Genomic DNA, 15,961 nt, shown 5'->3' with positions numbered 1-15,961 from the left:
AGAAGATGTATAGCAGAACTATAGCAGAACTATAGCAGAACTATAACAGAACTATAACAGAACTATAGCAGAACTATAGCAGAACTATAGCAGAACTATAGCAGAACTATAGCAGAACTATAGCAGAACTATAGCAGAACTATAGCAGAATTATAGCAGAACTATAGCAGAACTATAGCAGATGTATAGCAGAACTATAGCAGAACTATAACAGAACTATAGCAGAACTATAGCAGAACTATAGCAGAACTATAGCAGAATTATAGCAGAACTATAGCAGAACTATAGCAGATGTATAGCAGAACTATAGCAGAACTATAGCAGAACTATAACAGAACTATAGTAGAACTATAGCAGAACTATAGCAGAACTATAGCAGAACTATAGCAGAACTATAGCAGAACTATAGCAGGACTATAGCAGAACTATAGCAGAACTATAGCAGAATTATAGCAGAACTATAGCAGAACTATAGCAGAATTATAGCAGAACTATAGCAGATGTATAGCAGAACTATAGCAGAATTATAGCAGAACTATAGCAGAATTATAGCAGAACTATAGCAGATGTATAGCAGAACTATAGCAGAACTATAGCAGAACTATAGCAGAACTATAGCAGAACTATAGCAGAACTATAGCAGAACTATAGCAGAACTATAACATAACTATAGCAGAACTATAGCAGAATTATAGCAGAACTATAGCAGATCTATAGCAGAACTATCACAGAACTATAGCAGAACTATACCAGAACTATAGCAGATGTATAACAGAACTATAGCAGAACTATAGCAGAACTATACCAGAACTATAGCAGAACTATAGCAGAACTATAGCAGAACTATAGCAGAACTATAGCAGAACTATAGCAGAACTATAGCAGAACTATAGCAGAACTATATCAGAACTATAGCAGAACTATAGCAGAACTATAGCAGAACTATAGCAGAACTATAGCAGAACTATACCAGAACTATAGCAGAACTATAGCAGGACTATAGCAGAACTATAGCAGGACTATAGCAGAACTATAGCAGAACTATAGCAGAACTATAGCAGAACTATAGCAGAACTATAGCAGAACTATAGCAGAACTATAGCAGAACTATAGCAGAACTATAGCAGAACTATAGCAGAACTATAGCAGGACTATAGCAGAACTATAGCAGAACTATAGCAGAACTATAGCAGAACTATAGCAGAACTATAGCAGAACCATAGCAGAACTATAGCAGAATTATAGCAGGACTATACCGAGTAGCACAGGACGTAGACATATGGCAGAAAATTCTGAAAAAAATCAAGAGTGGTGCCCCTCTCCCCCCCCCCCCCCCCCCCCCCCCAACGACCATTTGGATAAAGAGATGATTGAATGATTTATTAAAGTGTAGAAGTACCTTAGTAATAGTATGAAACAGATTATTTAGATATTCATATATATTCTATGTTCTATTGAATGATTGAACTATCTTATTGAAGTTGATTAATTATTTATATATTCATATATATATATATATATATATATAGGCCTATATATATATATATATATATATATATATATATATATATATATATATATATATATATATTTATTTATTTATTTATTTATTTATTTATTTATTTATTTATTTATTCTATGTTCTATTGACTGACCGAACTTAACATGAAAGTTTTTAATCAATTTTGATAGCTAAGTCAATCATGTTCTACATTTTGTGTGTTTGTGTTACACACTAATTACACTGTGTTAATAAACTCAACGCTAATTTAGGTTTCATTTTAAAAGTAAAAATGGTTACCAGAAACAGCTGTTCGGTAAATTCTAATTAAAGGTGGGTTTTTTTTTGTTTAAATTAGTTAACGAAAGCAGCTGTTACTGTTACTGAACAGAAATGCAGGTAAAACATTCAGTGTCTAGACTACTTTTATCATGGGTTGTTAAGGAGTTGTGGTCAGTGTTTCTTTCAGACGGAATAATTTTTCCCGTGGAGGGGCGAACACTGGTAAAAGTATATATTTTCTATATAAATTCTATTTCTTTCGGGGGTGGGCGATAGCCGTTCTTCTGGGGTAAAATGTTAGAGCCTATAAATATAAAGGAGCTTGTCTATGGGAAACGTACATTGGCGTAGGCAGGGGGGGGGGTTAGGGGGGGGGGGGTCATAACCCCCCCCCCCCCATAGACCCCTCGGTATATATAAAAAGTATGAGGGGGAGGGTGCAAATCGAAAGTTTGAGGGGGGTGCAAATCAAAAGTTTAAGAGGGGGGGGGGGTGCAAATCGAAAGTTCGAGGGGGGGGAGTGCAAATCAAAAGTTTGAGGGGGGTGCAAATCGAAAGTTTGTCCCCGGGTAAAAATTGGGACCCCCCCCCCCTTGAGACGATCCTGGCTACGCCACTGGAAACGTATAACGTTGTAAGAGGTAGGGGTCTCAAACCTTTACTCTCACGCCGAACCCTAATAAAGAATAATATTGATAATGTATACACTCTTTCCTAAATAGTCTATTCCAAATTTTAATTTATCACTCAAACAAAAGTAACTTTTGTAATAACGCAGTTGGATCTATTTTAGGATAAACATTGGCGGTGAGATTCATACGTTTCAAATTTATTCAAATATTTTAAAACTCCGCATTTTTAAACTATTTTTTTTTTCAGGGGACGAACCAAGAAACAGAAGGTCAGCTTGACCACTCGCCCGTCACGTGATCCATTATCCTCATCGCCCCGCCCCCAACCACCTTTAGGCATTTTATGTGGCGGGACAAATAAAAAAAAATGTCAGCTGTTTACTGTCTTGCTGATGCTTCAGTTTGTGACGGCGATTTTTCTCGAGCTGTTCATTGAAGGAAATTTCTTTTTGCTGCTTTGGCGGGTCAAGAAGGGAAATAATTCGTCGCTGTTTGTTACACGATTCTAAAAGATGAAATCTCAATCGAACCGAATGTTTATAGGGTAAGTTTTCTATTAAAATATTTTTGTTGTTATTGAATCTGTCGTGGTTTGTGCATATACTGTTTGGTACGGCGTGGTCAATGTCAGAGGCGTAGCGACGGGGGAGGGGGGCTCGGGGGTGCATATGTCCCCGGGCGCCGACCCTAGGGGCGCCAAAATGGGTTAGAAAAAAAATAAAAAACTCATTTTAGCTGCAGTTTTGCATTATAAATATAAAAAAATATATGGGGGGGGGGGGGAGGCGCCAAATTGAAAGTCTGTCCCCGGGCGCCAGGAAGGGTCGCTACGCCACAGGTCAATTTCTGTCGGTTCTAGAAACAGCCGTTTTACCTAACTTGAGTCAGGTACCCATCAGAGCTGAGTGAACTCAAGGCGTCCTACGGACTCGAACCCCTGTTCTGAACTCGAGACTTTCTATTAGCAGTCGGAAAGAACACTATGTCAAATAATGCTTTCATCATTTTTCTGTAACTTTTTACCTCCCTTACCCAATATTTAAAACCCCATTTTAATGTATTGGAGGTCTAGTATTCGATTTTTAATTCAACACCTTGTTGCGCACCATTCGGCGATTGCACTGAACGCACCATGAACTAGGAAGAAGAGGAAAAGGGTGCGATAAGGGGGTCAATGTTTTCTTTTTATTCAGAGCTATTCGGTTTTATGTTCTCCTTTGTTTGGCTTTTTATGTAATCCAGTTCGTTTCATTTTAAAGGTAACTTTTCAAAAATATATCCAAGTGTTTCATTCAGTTTCTGAAGTCAACACTAAACAACCACAAAGAGACTAGATCTAGAGTCTAGATCTAAGTCCGAAATAGCTAGAGTACATCTAGATCTAGATCTAGATATAAATAAACAAACACTATACTTTACAGTATAGGAGATCTTTAACAACTTACAGTCAACGTATTGTTATAATACCAAGTGTATGTGTAGATATATTACATATAGATATACATATATCTAACTACTAATAGTCTAATCCTTTACTAAACAAGAAAGAAAGCTAAAACAGCATCGTATTCACCTAGTAACTAGGTAAATACGATGCTATTTTAGCTTTCTCAATACATCTACTATATTGTAAGCGTATTGTTAAGTAAATATTACGCATATGGGACGGAGTGGTCTAGCGGTAGAGAGCTCGACTGCTAACCCGTAAGTCTTGAGTTCGAATCCGGGTTCAAGTAAGTAGACAGTCCATTAGTCCACCAAACTCATGTTAGGTAAAGTAAAGGCGGTTGGGGATATTGCTGACCACACTAAACTTTCTCTTCATATGCCGAGGTCACAGAAACAAGTAAACTCTACTTCACTTGCCCCATATACCTCAGATTTGAAAAGGGAACTTTACTTTTTTACTCTTGCTATTACCAACCAACTTCAGTATGACACGCTGATTCTTACCAATGCTCTACAACTTGACACTGCAATCTTTTGCCAGTATATTCTTTAACATTTCCAGTGTTAACCCAGACCTTCTTAGTCTTCTTTCAAGTTGATAGTCATTTATCTATATATATAATTCTCTTCTTCGAGCCGTTAGAAAACAAGCTGCAAACGTGCTCCCTACCTCCCCACCCCTACATGGTTTTAGTGAGCTGTGTTCACTCTAAATGTTTACAAGCAGAGCCAACGATTTTAAACGTAGGGGGGGGGGGGGGGGGGGAGGAGGGAAGGAAGGGGGGGGGGGGTTATGGTCCTTAACGAGCTACTTATAGTGTTTTAAAGAGATATTTTCAGTGTCAGCGTTGGTACTGTCGAATTCACAAATTATGAATTATTGAAAATTAGAAACAACTAAATAGCGGCGTATGTTATGCCGCGGGCCGGCTCGTTTGTTATATTCTTAGTGTTTTATTAAACTTGCTAGTATTGACAGTCAGTCTCACCCCCCCCCCTTACCACCCCCCCCCCCACCCCCCATCAGGGATTTCCTGACAGATTTCAGCCAGTTCCCTGAGCCGGAGCCGCTACTGGACGTGAGCCACCGGAGGCGGAGAGCTCGAACTGTTGGCGCCGACACCGAGGGGGGCTCCACAAAATGTGGGATGGCATTCAATGACTTCGTTGCCGGTGCGCTGGGAGGTAGGTAGCCTGGTTAGAGCTAAGGTAGCCTCGCTAGGTAGGTAGCCTGGTTAGAGCTAAGGTAGCCTCGCGAGGTAGGTAGCCTGGCTAAGGTAGCCTCGCTAGGTAGGTAGCATGGCTAGAGCTAAGGTAGCCTCGCTGGGTAGGTAACCTGGTTAGAGCTAAGGTAGCCTCGCTAGGTAGGTAGCCTGGCTAGAGCTAAGGTAGCATCGCTAGGTAGGTAGCCTGGCTAAGGTAGCCTCGCTAGGTAGGTAGCCTGGCTAGAGCTAAGGTAGCCTCACTGGGTAGGTAGCCTGGTTAGAGCTAAGGTAGCCTCGCTAGGTTGGTAGCATGGCTAGAGCTAAGTTAGCCTCGCTAGGTAGGTAGCCTGGCTAAGGTAGCCTCGCTAGGTAGGTAGCCTGGCTAGAGCTAAGTTAGCCTCGCTAGGTAGGTAGCCTGGCTAGAGCTAAGGTAGCCTCGCTAGGTAGGTAGCCTGGCTAGAGCTAAGGTAGCATCGCTAGGTAGGTAGCCTGGCTAAGGTAGCCTCGCTAGGTAGGTAGCCTGGCTAGAGCTAAGGTAGCCTCGCTAGGTAGGTAGCCTGGTTAGAGCTAAGGAAGCGTCGCTAGGTAGGTAGCCTGGCTAGGGCTAAGGTAGCTTTGCTAGGTAAGTTAGCATGGCTAGGGCTAAGGTAGCCTCGCTAGGTAGGTTGCCTGGCTAGAGCTATGGTAGCCTCGCTAGGTAGGTAGCTTGGGTAGGGCTAAGGTAGCCTGGCTAGGTAGGTAGCCTGGCTAGAGCTAAGGTAGCCTCGCTAGGTAGGTAGCCTGGCTAGAGCTAAGGTAGCCTCGCTAGGTAGGTAGCATGGCTAGAGCTATGGTAGCCTCGCTAGGTAGGTAGCATGGCTAGAGCTATGGTAGCCTCGCTAGGTAGGTAGCATGGCTAGAGCTATGGTAGCCTCGCTAGGTAGGTAGCTTGGGTAGGGCTAAGGTAGCCTGGCTAGGTAGGTATCCTTTCTAGAGCTAATTTTGCCTCGCTAGGTAGATAGCGTGGTTCGTTTGTTACAGACATGGTAGCATCGTTATAATTAGGATAGAATATCTAGGACGGTAGCATGATTAGAAGTATGTAGCCTGGTTAGAAGAAGCCTGGTTAGAAGCAGGTAACATAGAAGTAGGTATCCTGATTAAAAGTAGGCAGCATAGTTAGAAGTAGGTAGCCTGGATAGGAAGAGGTAGCCTTCTTAGATGCAGGTAGGTAGCCTGTAGAGCTAGATAGCCTCAATATAACAAGAGCCTCAGTGGGATCTAGGTAGCCTGGAGTGCTAGGTAGCCTCACTAGAACAAGCCCTATTGGGAATTGAATATTGTGCGAAAGACAAACAAAACTAAGTTCTAAGTTTTTGACGTCCGATGCCATCACGTCATTAGATGTCTCCTCCATATCTACAATGCTACATTGTAACCACTCTTTACACCATCTAGATCTATAGCTGCTGGTAATACTTTTAAGCCGCTACACTACAATAATGTTAAAGTGGTTTATTCTAAATACTTGTATTTAATATCTTAGTAAATTTTAATTAATTTTAAATGCAATTGAAATTTGATTAATTATAAATGTGTTTTCGATTATTCAAATGGGGATGCGTAACTGAATGTGATACTTTATGATGATCCCTTAACATACCCTTCCCCCCTACCCAGTGGCGTAGCGAGGTCGGGTGTCACCCGGTGCGGCACTTAATGGTGTCAGCCCCCAGAGGCGTAGCGAACCTTCCCGGGGACAAACTTTCAAGTTTTCGATTTGCACCCCCCCCCCCCTCAAACTTTCGATTTGCATCCCCCCTCAAGTTTTCGATTTGCACCCCCGTCAAACTTTCGATTTGCACCCCCCCCCCCTCAAGTTTTTCTCTATATATTTTGCTATTTTTTGCCTTGGTGTCACCCCCCTAAATGGTGTCACCCGGTGCGGTCCGCACCCCCTTCGCTACGCCCCTGCCCCTACCGTTAGTCATATGCTAATATTTATGTTTATTGTAGGCCTAATTATAAAATGAACACTTGTATGTATATATGTTTTACTCTAACAGGCATGGCCGGTGTTGTCTTAGGTCATCCGTTTGACACAGTCAAGGTAAGCATTTTTTTTCTTATAGCGCCTTGAGTAGTCTTTCTTGCAGGTACTCTATCTGCGGGGAGGGGGAGGGGGGGGGGCGTACTGCCCCGGTCGCGGACGAAATTATAAAACATAAAATCTTTATAGAGCTAGAAAATGTGTGCTTTAACCAGTGCCCACTATCGTTCTCCCCAGAGTTTCTTCCAGGAACGAAAGAAATTTATATAATTCATATAGAAAATATATACTTTTAACAGTGTCCGCCCCCCACCCAAGAAAGTCTACCACCGCCCCCCCCCCCCCGAGAAAATTACAAGTGCCCCCGGAAAAAAAGTCTGAAAGAAACACTGGTTCTTCCCCCCCCCCCCCTTTCACAAGTTTCAAGAGCCATCCCCATCGAAGGAAAATAAATTGCTAAAAAAGAAAACCTGCTTGCCCACACTTGCACACTTCCGGTTTCATGAAACAAAAGAGTTACATGCGTTGTTTATTACTTCCGAGGCGCAGAGGAACTCTTGCCACATAATACACTGCCCACCCTCCAACGGACGAAGTAGAAAAAAAATATATAAAAAATAGGTGTCCGCCCCTTCCGCACCCGGAAATTTAAAGTCGCACGCACCCCCACCTACACTGATGTGACACATTTTAGTCAACTTGGATGAGTAGTGTCAAATGGAGGTGTTACCTTTAAAGGCATTATCTGCCCCATCCCCCCCCCCCCACCCCCAAAACTGAAGTGATGAAGTGACACCGTTTACTTAACTTGGATGGGTAGTGTCCAAACAAGGGGATGCCGACCAAGGCTAGAGTGGAAATCCAATGCCTGGCAAGAAGCTCCAAACTCAGAATCTTTGGAACAAATCTCATGTCTGTTGAATGAATGGCTTAGTGATGAAAATACGTTGAGAGTGGGAGGTGAAGAGTTTCTAATTTGTATGTTGCTAAGACAATAAAGTTTGTTTATGTGGGTTAATATTTAAAACTCGGGGATGTTAAAATTCTGACGTCGTGGTTCTAATTAATTAGTTGCAGATGCAGATCAGGACTTCAGGCGACCACAACTTGCACAGGCTGAGGGATGCGTGGAGTAGTGTGGCTGTACAGGGGTTGGTGAGTATAGGGGGGGGGGGGGTTGGTGAGTAGTGTGGCTGTACAGGGGTTGGTGAGTAGTGTGGCTGTACAGGGGTTGGTGAGTAGTGTGGCTGTACAGGGGTTGGTGAGTATAAGGGGGGGGGGGGGTGGTGAGTAGTGTGGCTGTACAGGGGTTGGTGAGTAGTGTGGCTGTACAGGGGTTGGTGAGTAGTGTGGATGTACAGGGGTTGGTGAGTAGTGTGGCTGTACAGGGGTTGGTGAGTAGTGTGGCTGTACAGGGGTTGGTGAGTAGTGTGGATGTACAGGGGTTGGTGAGTAGTGTGGCTGTACAGGGGTTGGTGAGTGGCTGTACAGGGGTTTGGTGAGTAGTGTGGCTGTACAGGGGTTGGTGAGTAGTGTGGCTGTACAGGGGTTGGTAAGTAGTGTGGATGTACAGGTGTTGGTGAGTAGTGTGGCTGTACAGGGGTTGGTGAGTAGTGTGGATGTACAGGGGTTGGTGAGTAGTGTGGATGTACAGGGGTTGGTGAGTAGTGTGGATGTACAGGGGTTGGTGAGTAGTGTGGATGTACAGGGGTTGGTGAGTAGTGTGGATGTACAGGGGTTGGTGAGTGGCTGTACAGGGGTTGGTGAGTAGTGTGGCTGTACAGGGGTTGGTGAGTAGTGTGGCTGTACAGGGGTTGGTGAGTAGTGTGGCTGTACAGGGGTTGGTGAGTAGTGTGGCTGTACAGGGGTTGGTGAGTAGTGTGGCTGTACAGGGGTTGGTGAGTAGTGTGGATGTACAGGGGTTGGTGAGTAGTGTGGATGTACAGGGGTTGGTGAGTAGTGTGGCTGTACAGGGGTTGGTGAGTAGTGTGGCTGTACAGGGGTTGGTGAGTAGTGTGGCTGTACAGGGGTTGGTGAGTAGTGTGGCTGTACAGGGGTTGGTGAGTAGTGTGGCTGTACAGGGGTTGGTGAGTAGTGTGGCTGTACAGGGGTTGGTGAGTAGTGTGGCTGTACAGGGGTTGGTGAGTAGTGTGGCTGTACAGGGGTTGGTGAGTAGTGTGGATGTACAGGGGTTGGTGAGTAGTGTGGCTGTACAGGGGTTGGTGAGTAGTGTGGCTGTACAGGGGTTGGTGAGTGGCTGTACAGGGGTTGGTGAGTAGTGTGGATGTACAGGGGTTGGTGAGTATAAAGGGGGTGGGGGGGTATGGGACAGGGGTTGGTGAGTAGTGTGGCTGTACAGGGGTTGGTGAGTAGTGTGGATGTACAGGGGTTGGTGAGTAGTGTGGATGTACAGGGGTTGGTGAGTAGTGTGGATGTACAGGGGTTGGTGAGTATAAAGGGGGTGGGGGGTATGGGACAGGGGTTGGTGAGTAGTGTGGCTGTACAGGGGTTGGTGAGTAGTGTGTATGTACAGGGGTTGGTGAGTAGTGTGTATGTACAGGGGTTGGTGAGTAGTGTGGCTGTACAGGGGTTGGTGAGTAGTGTGGCTGTACAGGGGTTGGTGAGTAGTGTGGCTGTACAGGGGTTGGTGAGTAGTGTGGGTGTACAGGGGTTGGTGAGTAGTGTGGATGTACAGGGGTTGGTGAGTAGTGTGGCTATACAGGGGTTGGTGAGTAGTGTGGATGTACAGGGGTTGGTGAGTAGTGTGGATGTACAGGGGTTGGTGAGTAGTGTGGATGTACAGGGGTTGGTGAGTATAAAGGGGGTGGGGGGGTATGGGACAGGTGTTGGTGAGTAGTGTGGCTGTACAGGGGTTGGTGAGTAGTGTGGATGTACAGGGGTTGGTGAGTAGTGTGGATGTACAGGGGTTTGGTGAGTAGTGTGGATGTTCAGGGGTTGGTGAGTATAAGGGGATGGGGGGGGTATGGGACAGGGGTTGGTGAGTAGTGTGGCTGTACAGGGGTTGGTGAGTAGTGTGGCTGTACAGGGGTTGGTGAGTAGTGTGTATGTACAGGGGTTGGTGAGTAGTGTGTATGTACAGGGGTGGTGAGTGGCTGTACAGGGGTTGGTGAGTATAAAGGGGGGGGGTATGGGACAGGGGTTGGTGAGTAGTGTGTATGTACAGGGGTTGGTGAGTAGTGTGTATGTACATTGGTTGGTGAGTATAAAGGGGGTGGGGGGTATGGGACAGGGGTTGGTGAGTAGTGTGGCTGTACAGGGGTTGGTGAGTATAAAGGGGGTGGGGGGGTATGGGACAGGGGTTGGTGAGTATAAAGGGGGTGGGGGGGTATGGGACAGGGGTTGGTGAGTAGTGTGGCTGTACAGGGGTTGGTGAGTAGTGTGGCTGTACAGGGGTTGGTGAGTAGTGTGGATGTACAGGGGTTGGTGAGTAGTGTGGATGTACAGGGGTTGGTGAGTATAAAGGGGGTGGGGGGGTATGGGACAGGGGTTGGTGAGTAGTGTGGCTGTACAGGGGTTGGTGAGTAGTGTGTATTGTGTACAGGGGTTGGTGAGTAGTGTGTATGTACAGGGGTTGGTGAGTAGTGTGGCTATACAGGGGTTGGTGAGTAGTGTGGCTGTACAGGGGTTGGTGAGTAGTGTGGATGTACAGGGGTTGGTGAGTAGTGTGGCTGTACAGGGGTTGGTGAGTAGTGTGGGTGTACAGGGGTTGGTGAGTAGTGTGGCTGTACAGGGGTTGGTGAGTAGTGTGGATTTACAGGGGTTGGTGAGTAGTGTGGATGTACAGGGGTTGGTGAGTAGTGTGGATTTACAGGGGTTGGTGAGTAGTGTGGATGTACAGGGGTTGGTGAGTAGTGTGGATGTACAGGGGTTGGTGAGTAGTGTGGCTGTACAGGGGTTGGTGAGTAGTGTGGCTGTACAGGGGTTGGTGAGTGGCTGTACAGGGGTTGGTGAGTAGTGTGGATGTACAGGGGTTGGTGAGTAGTGTGGCTGTACAGGGGTTGGTGAGTAGTGTGGCTGTACAGGGGTTGGTGAGTAGTGTGCTGTACAGGGGTTGGTGAGTAGTGTGGCTGTACAGGGGTTGGTGAGTAGTGTGGCTATACAGGGGTTGGTGAGTAGTGTGGCTGTACAGGGGTTGGTGAGTAGTGTGGATGTACAGGGGTTGGTGAGTAGTGTGGCTGTACAGGGGTTGGTGAGTAGTGTGGCTGTACAGGGGTTGGTGAGTAGTGTGGCTGTACAGGGGTTGGTGAGTAGTGTGGCTGTACAGGGGTTGGTGAGTAGTGTGGCTGTACAGGGGTTGGTGAGTAGTGTGGCTGTACAGGGGTTGGTGAGTAGTGTGGATGTACAGGGGTTGGTGAGTAGTGTGGATGTACAGGGGTTGGTGAGTAGTGTGGCTGTACAGGGGTTGGTGAGTAGTGTGGCTGTACAGGTGAGTAGTGAGGCTGTCCAGGTGAGTAGTGTGGCTGTACAGGGGTTGGTGAGTAGTGTGGCTGTACAGGGGTTGGTGAGTGGCTGTACAGGGGTTGGTGAGTAGTGTGGCTGTACAGGGGTTGGTGAGTGGGCTGTACAGGGGTTGGGTGAGTAGTGTGGCTGTACAGGGGTTGGTGAGTAGTGTGGCTGTACAGGGGTTGGTGAGTAGTGTGGCTGTACAGGGGTTGGTGAGTAGTGTGGCTGTACAGGGGTTGGTGAGTGGCTGTACAGGGGTTGGTGAGTAGTGTGGCTGTACAGGGGTTGGTGAGTAGTGTGGCTGTACAGGGGTTGGTGAGTATAAAGGGGGGGGGGTATGGGACAGGGGTTGGTGAGTATAAAGGGGGGGGGGGGGGTATGGGACAGGGGTTGGTGGAGTATGGGACAAGGGGTTGTATTGGGACTATACAGATCTATTGGTTCTGTGGGACTTGCACTGTATTGACGTTAATGTTGTATGGGCATCGGGTTTGGTAAGGACGAGGGCTTTTAAAAGATTGTAACTTGTATATAACTATGAGATGTATCGGACTTTGACTTCAATGGAACTAGTACTTGTAAAAGACTAGGACATGATTAGAAGTCGTATTTTTATAGGACTAGGATTGCAACTTGTATAGGACTAGGACTTGTATGGAACAAGAACGTATAGAACAAAGTGTGTTTTGAATATTGCTTGAACAAATGTAACTATACCTGCTAGCTCTATGGATTTTTATAAGTTTTCTAAGCATAGAAAAAGTAAGGTCTGAAAATATGGGAATAGTTTTGGGTGTAGAGTTACGGTCAGGTTCTCGGCGTGTTAGAGCAAGTGTTTCTTCCAGACTTTTTTCACCAGGGGGTGGGGGGGGGGACGGTAAACTTTCTTCGGGGGGGGGGGGGGGAGACGGAACCTGTTAAAAGTATATATTTTCTATATAAATTTCATTTCGTTCGGGGGGGGGGGGCGGACGAAGAGATGCCTGGAAGAAACTCTGGTTAGAGGGTTTACGGGTAGGCCTACACACTTCGACAAGAGTGAGACGACGCACGCAACTAGTTGCTGGGATGTTTGAGTGATCTTAGTACACAACTGTTCCAGAGACGCGGGCTGTACCGTGGTATGATGTTCCCATTGTGCTCTTACGGGCTGGTCAACTCTATCTTCTTCGGGGCGTACGGGAACATGTTGCACATACTGGAGCCTGACAACACAGTCGTGCCGTCTAATCTTCAGGTGAGTCAGGGGGGGGGGGGGGGTCATGTCTGGCCGTCCATTTGTAGGTCATGTCTGGCCGTCTAATCTTCAGGTAAGTCTGGGGGTCATGGCTGGCCGTCCAATCTTTAGGTGACTCCGGGGTCATGTCTGACCGTCAATTTGTAGGTGTCCGCGGTCATCTCTGGCCGTCCAATCTTCAGGTGACTCTGGGGTCATGTCTGGCCGTCAATTTGTAGGTGTCTGGGGGTCATGGCTGGCAGTCTAATCTTCAGGTAAGTCTGGGGGTCTTGGCTGGCCGTCCAACCTTCAATTAAGTCTGGGTGATGTTTGACCGTCCAACCTTCAGCTGAGCCCAGGGTCATATCTTTCGAATTGCGGGTGAAGTAGATTATGTCACCCGTTTTTTAATGGTGTCCCCACCCTGATGGTGTCATCTAGCTGATGGTGTCACGAGGCGAATGATGTCGACTAGCTGATGTCGTCTTCACTCTCATGGTGTCACGTGGTTAATGGTGTCACCATGCTGATGGTGTCCCCTTTATTAACGTCGTTAAAGCTAACCATGTGTCAACCCCACTACTGGTTGTAACCGCTAACCTTAACCTCTCCACACAGGTGTATCTTGCTGGATGTGCTGCTGGGGCTGCCCAGTTGGTGATGGCGTGTCCGGTCGAGGTCATCAAGTGCACACTGCAAGCACAGATACCGTTCACCCTACCCAAATGTAACTCACATTTTGTATTTGTTAGACGCTGGTACATAATATGTGTTACCTCCCTTTTTTCTAATTATGAATTATAGAGTTCATTCCCTTTACTTCTACATATTCATTGTGAGCTTCTTCCCTTTTACTATTTACTAGTCTACTACCCAGCTATTTCTATTTTTCTGTGTACATGTATATTCTTTTTAGTGGGTTATTTCCCATTTCCTCTGTAGTAGTCTCCGGTTTTGGCGAGACAATCAATGGTGCAGATGAAGTAGAGTTCACCTGTTTATGTCACCTTGGCGTATAAAAAGATACTGTGGTCAGTATTATGCCCAGCCGCCTTTACTTTCCCTAACGTCAGTCAGGTACCCATCTGAGCTGGGTGGACTCAGTGACGTCCTTCGTACTCGACTCTATAGCTTTGTGATTAATCCCTTCTTTATTAACATGCAATGTAAAACTTATTCCCTTGTTTCCTATATACATATGGGCCTACTGTAAATTAATCTACTCCTTTCCTATTTCTACACGCACAAAGTTTTTCCCGTCAGTTATCTCCCTTATTTTGAATACATATTATAGCAGGTTATTTCCCTTTCCCCATGTAACTCTGTCACCGATGATGTAGCGAATAACGTGTTAAATTTCTCTTTACAGCTGGCCACAGCGCATTGCACGCCACGCCGGTCATGCGTAAAAACTATTACGAGGGCCCGTTTGAGTGTACGAAAGATATCTGTAAACGAGAGGGCTTCAAGGGCTTCTATAAGGGCATATACCCTATGTTTATAAGGTCAGTGGCAGATGTGAGGCATATGCCCTATGTTTGTAAGGTAGGTATCAGACCTGAGGCATATGCCCTATGTTTGTAAGGTAGGTATCAGCATTGAGGTTACACTATGAGCATATGCCTTGTGTTTATAAGATAAGTATTACCATATGCCCTATGTTTTACAACATTGATATCAGCATCGGGGCTTCTATAAGGGCATATGCCTTGTGTTTATAAGATTAGCATAACCAGTGAGGCTACTCAAAGGGCATATGCCCTATGGTTACAAGGTTGATATCAGTACTGAAGCTACTATAGGGGCATATGCCCTATGTTTATATGGGTGGTATCAGCATCTAGGCTACTCTATGGGGATATGCTTTGTGTTTATAAGATTAGTAGTCCCATATGCCCTATGTTTTACAATGTTGGTACTAGAAAAAAGGCTTGTTAAGGGCATATGCCCTCTGGTTATTAGGTTGGTATCAGCATTGAGGCTACTATTGTGGGCATTTGTGTGCGTAGGCATGTTACAGCAGGTAGTGTTTCTTCCAGATTAATTTTTTTTTGGGATGCCCTATGCTGATGCCAGCACACATTATTTTTGTATGTATGTTTGTCTGTATATTGCCTGTATGTTGTCTGTATGTTGCCTGTATGTTGTCTGTATGTTGTCTGTATGTTGTCTCTATGTTGCCTGTATGTTGTCTGTATGTTGTCTGTATGTTGTCTGTATGTTGCCTGTATGTTGCCTGTATGTTGTCTGTATGTTGTCTGTATGTTGTCTGTACGTTGTCTGTATGTTGTCTGTATGTTGCCTGTATGTTGTCTGTATGTTGTCTGTATGTTGTCTGTATGTTGTCTGTATGTTGCCTGTATGTTGTCTGTATGTTGTCTGTATGTTGTCTGTATGTTGTCTGTATGTTGTCTCTATGTTGTCTGTATGTTGTCTGTATGTTGTCTGTATGTTGCCTGTATGTTGTCTGTATGTTGTCTGTATGTTGTCTGTATATTGCCTGTATGTTGTCTGTATGTTGCCTGTATGTTGTCTGTATGTTGTCTGTATGTTGTCTCTATGTTGCCTGTATGTTGTCTCTATGTTGTCTGTATGTTGTCTGTATGTTGTCTCTATGTTGTCTGTATGTTGTCTGTATGTTGTCTGTACGTTGTCTGTATGTTGTCTGTATGTTGTCTCTATGTTGCCTGTATGTTGCCTGTATGTTGTCTGTATGTTGCCTGTATGTTGTCTGTATGTTGTCTGTATGTTGTCTGTATGTTGCCTGTATGTTGTCTCTATGTTGCCTGTATGTTGCCTGTATGTTGTCTGTATGTTGCCTGTATGTTGTCTGTATGTTGTCTGTATGTTGTCTGTATGTTGTCTCTATGTTGTCTGTATGTTGTCTGTATGTTGTCTCTATGTTGTCTGTATGTTGTCTGTATGTTGTCTGTACGTTGTCTGTATGTTGTCTGTATGTTGTCTCTATGTTGCCTGTATGTTGCCTGTATGTTGTCTGTATGTTGCCTGTATGTTGTCTGTATGTTGTCTGTACGTTGTCTGTATGTTGTCTGTACGTTGTCTCTATGTTGTCTGTATGTTGTCTGTATATTGCCTGTATGTTATCTGTATGTTGTCTGTATGTTGTCTGTATGTTGTCTGTATGTTGTCTGTATATTGTCTGTATGTTGTCTGTATGTTGTC

At 45.2% G+C, this 15,961-nt stretch overlaps 1 protein-coding gene across 1 annotated transcript in view; it reads left to right on the top strand.

Annotated features, from left to right (window-relative positions):
• Positions 1-3,559: 3,559 nt before the first annotated feature.
• LOC131956919 (solute carrier family 25 member 45) overlaps positions 3,560-15,961 on the top strand; it is a 36,207-nt gene continuing 23,805 nt past the window's right edge. Inside the window, exons 1-7 of the mRNA XM_059321552.1 lie at positions 3,560-3,674; positions 4,892-5,049; positions 7,115-7,158; positions 8,170-8,253; positions 12,665-12,799; positions 13,397-13,505; positions 14,148-14,283. Of these exons, the coding sequence (XP_059177535.1) occupies positions 5,013-5,049; positions 7,115-7,158; positions 8,170-8,253; positions 12,665-12,799; positions 13,397-13,505; positions 14,148-14,283 (545 nt within the window). The 5' untranslated portion in view covers positions 3,560-3,674; positions 4,892-5,012. The remainder of the gene's footprint in view (positions 3,675-4,891; positions 5,050-7,114; positions 7,159-8,169; positions 8,254-12,664; positions 12,800-13,396; positions 13,506-14,147; positions 14,284-15,961) is intronic.

Source organism: Physella acuta, unplaced genomic scaffold (assembly GCF_028476545.2).
Source record: "Physella acuta isolate Inbredline_101_S28 unplaced genomic scaffold, ASM2847654v3 ptg001185l, whole genome shotgun sequence".
Classification (NCBI taxonomy): domain Eukaryota; kingdom Metazoa; phylum Mollusca; class Gastropoda; family Physidae; genus Physella; species Physella acuta.
Note: the sequence above shows the minus strand (reverse complement) of the source record. Positions and strands in the feature narration are given on the sequence as shown.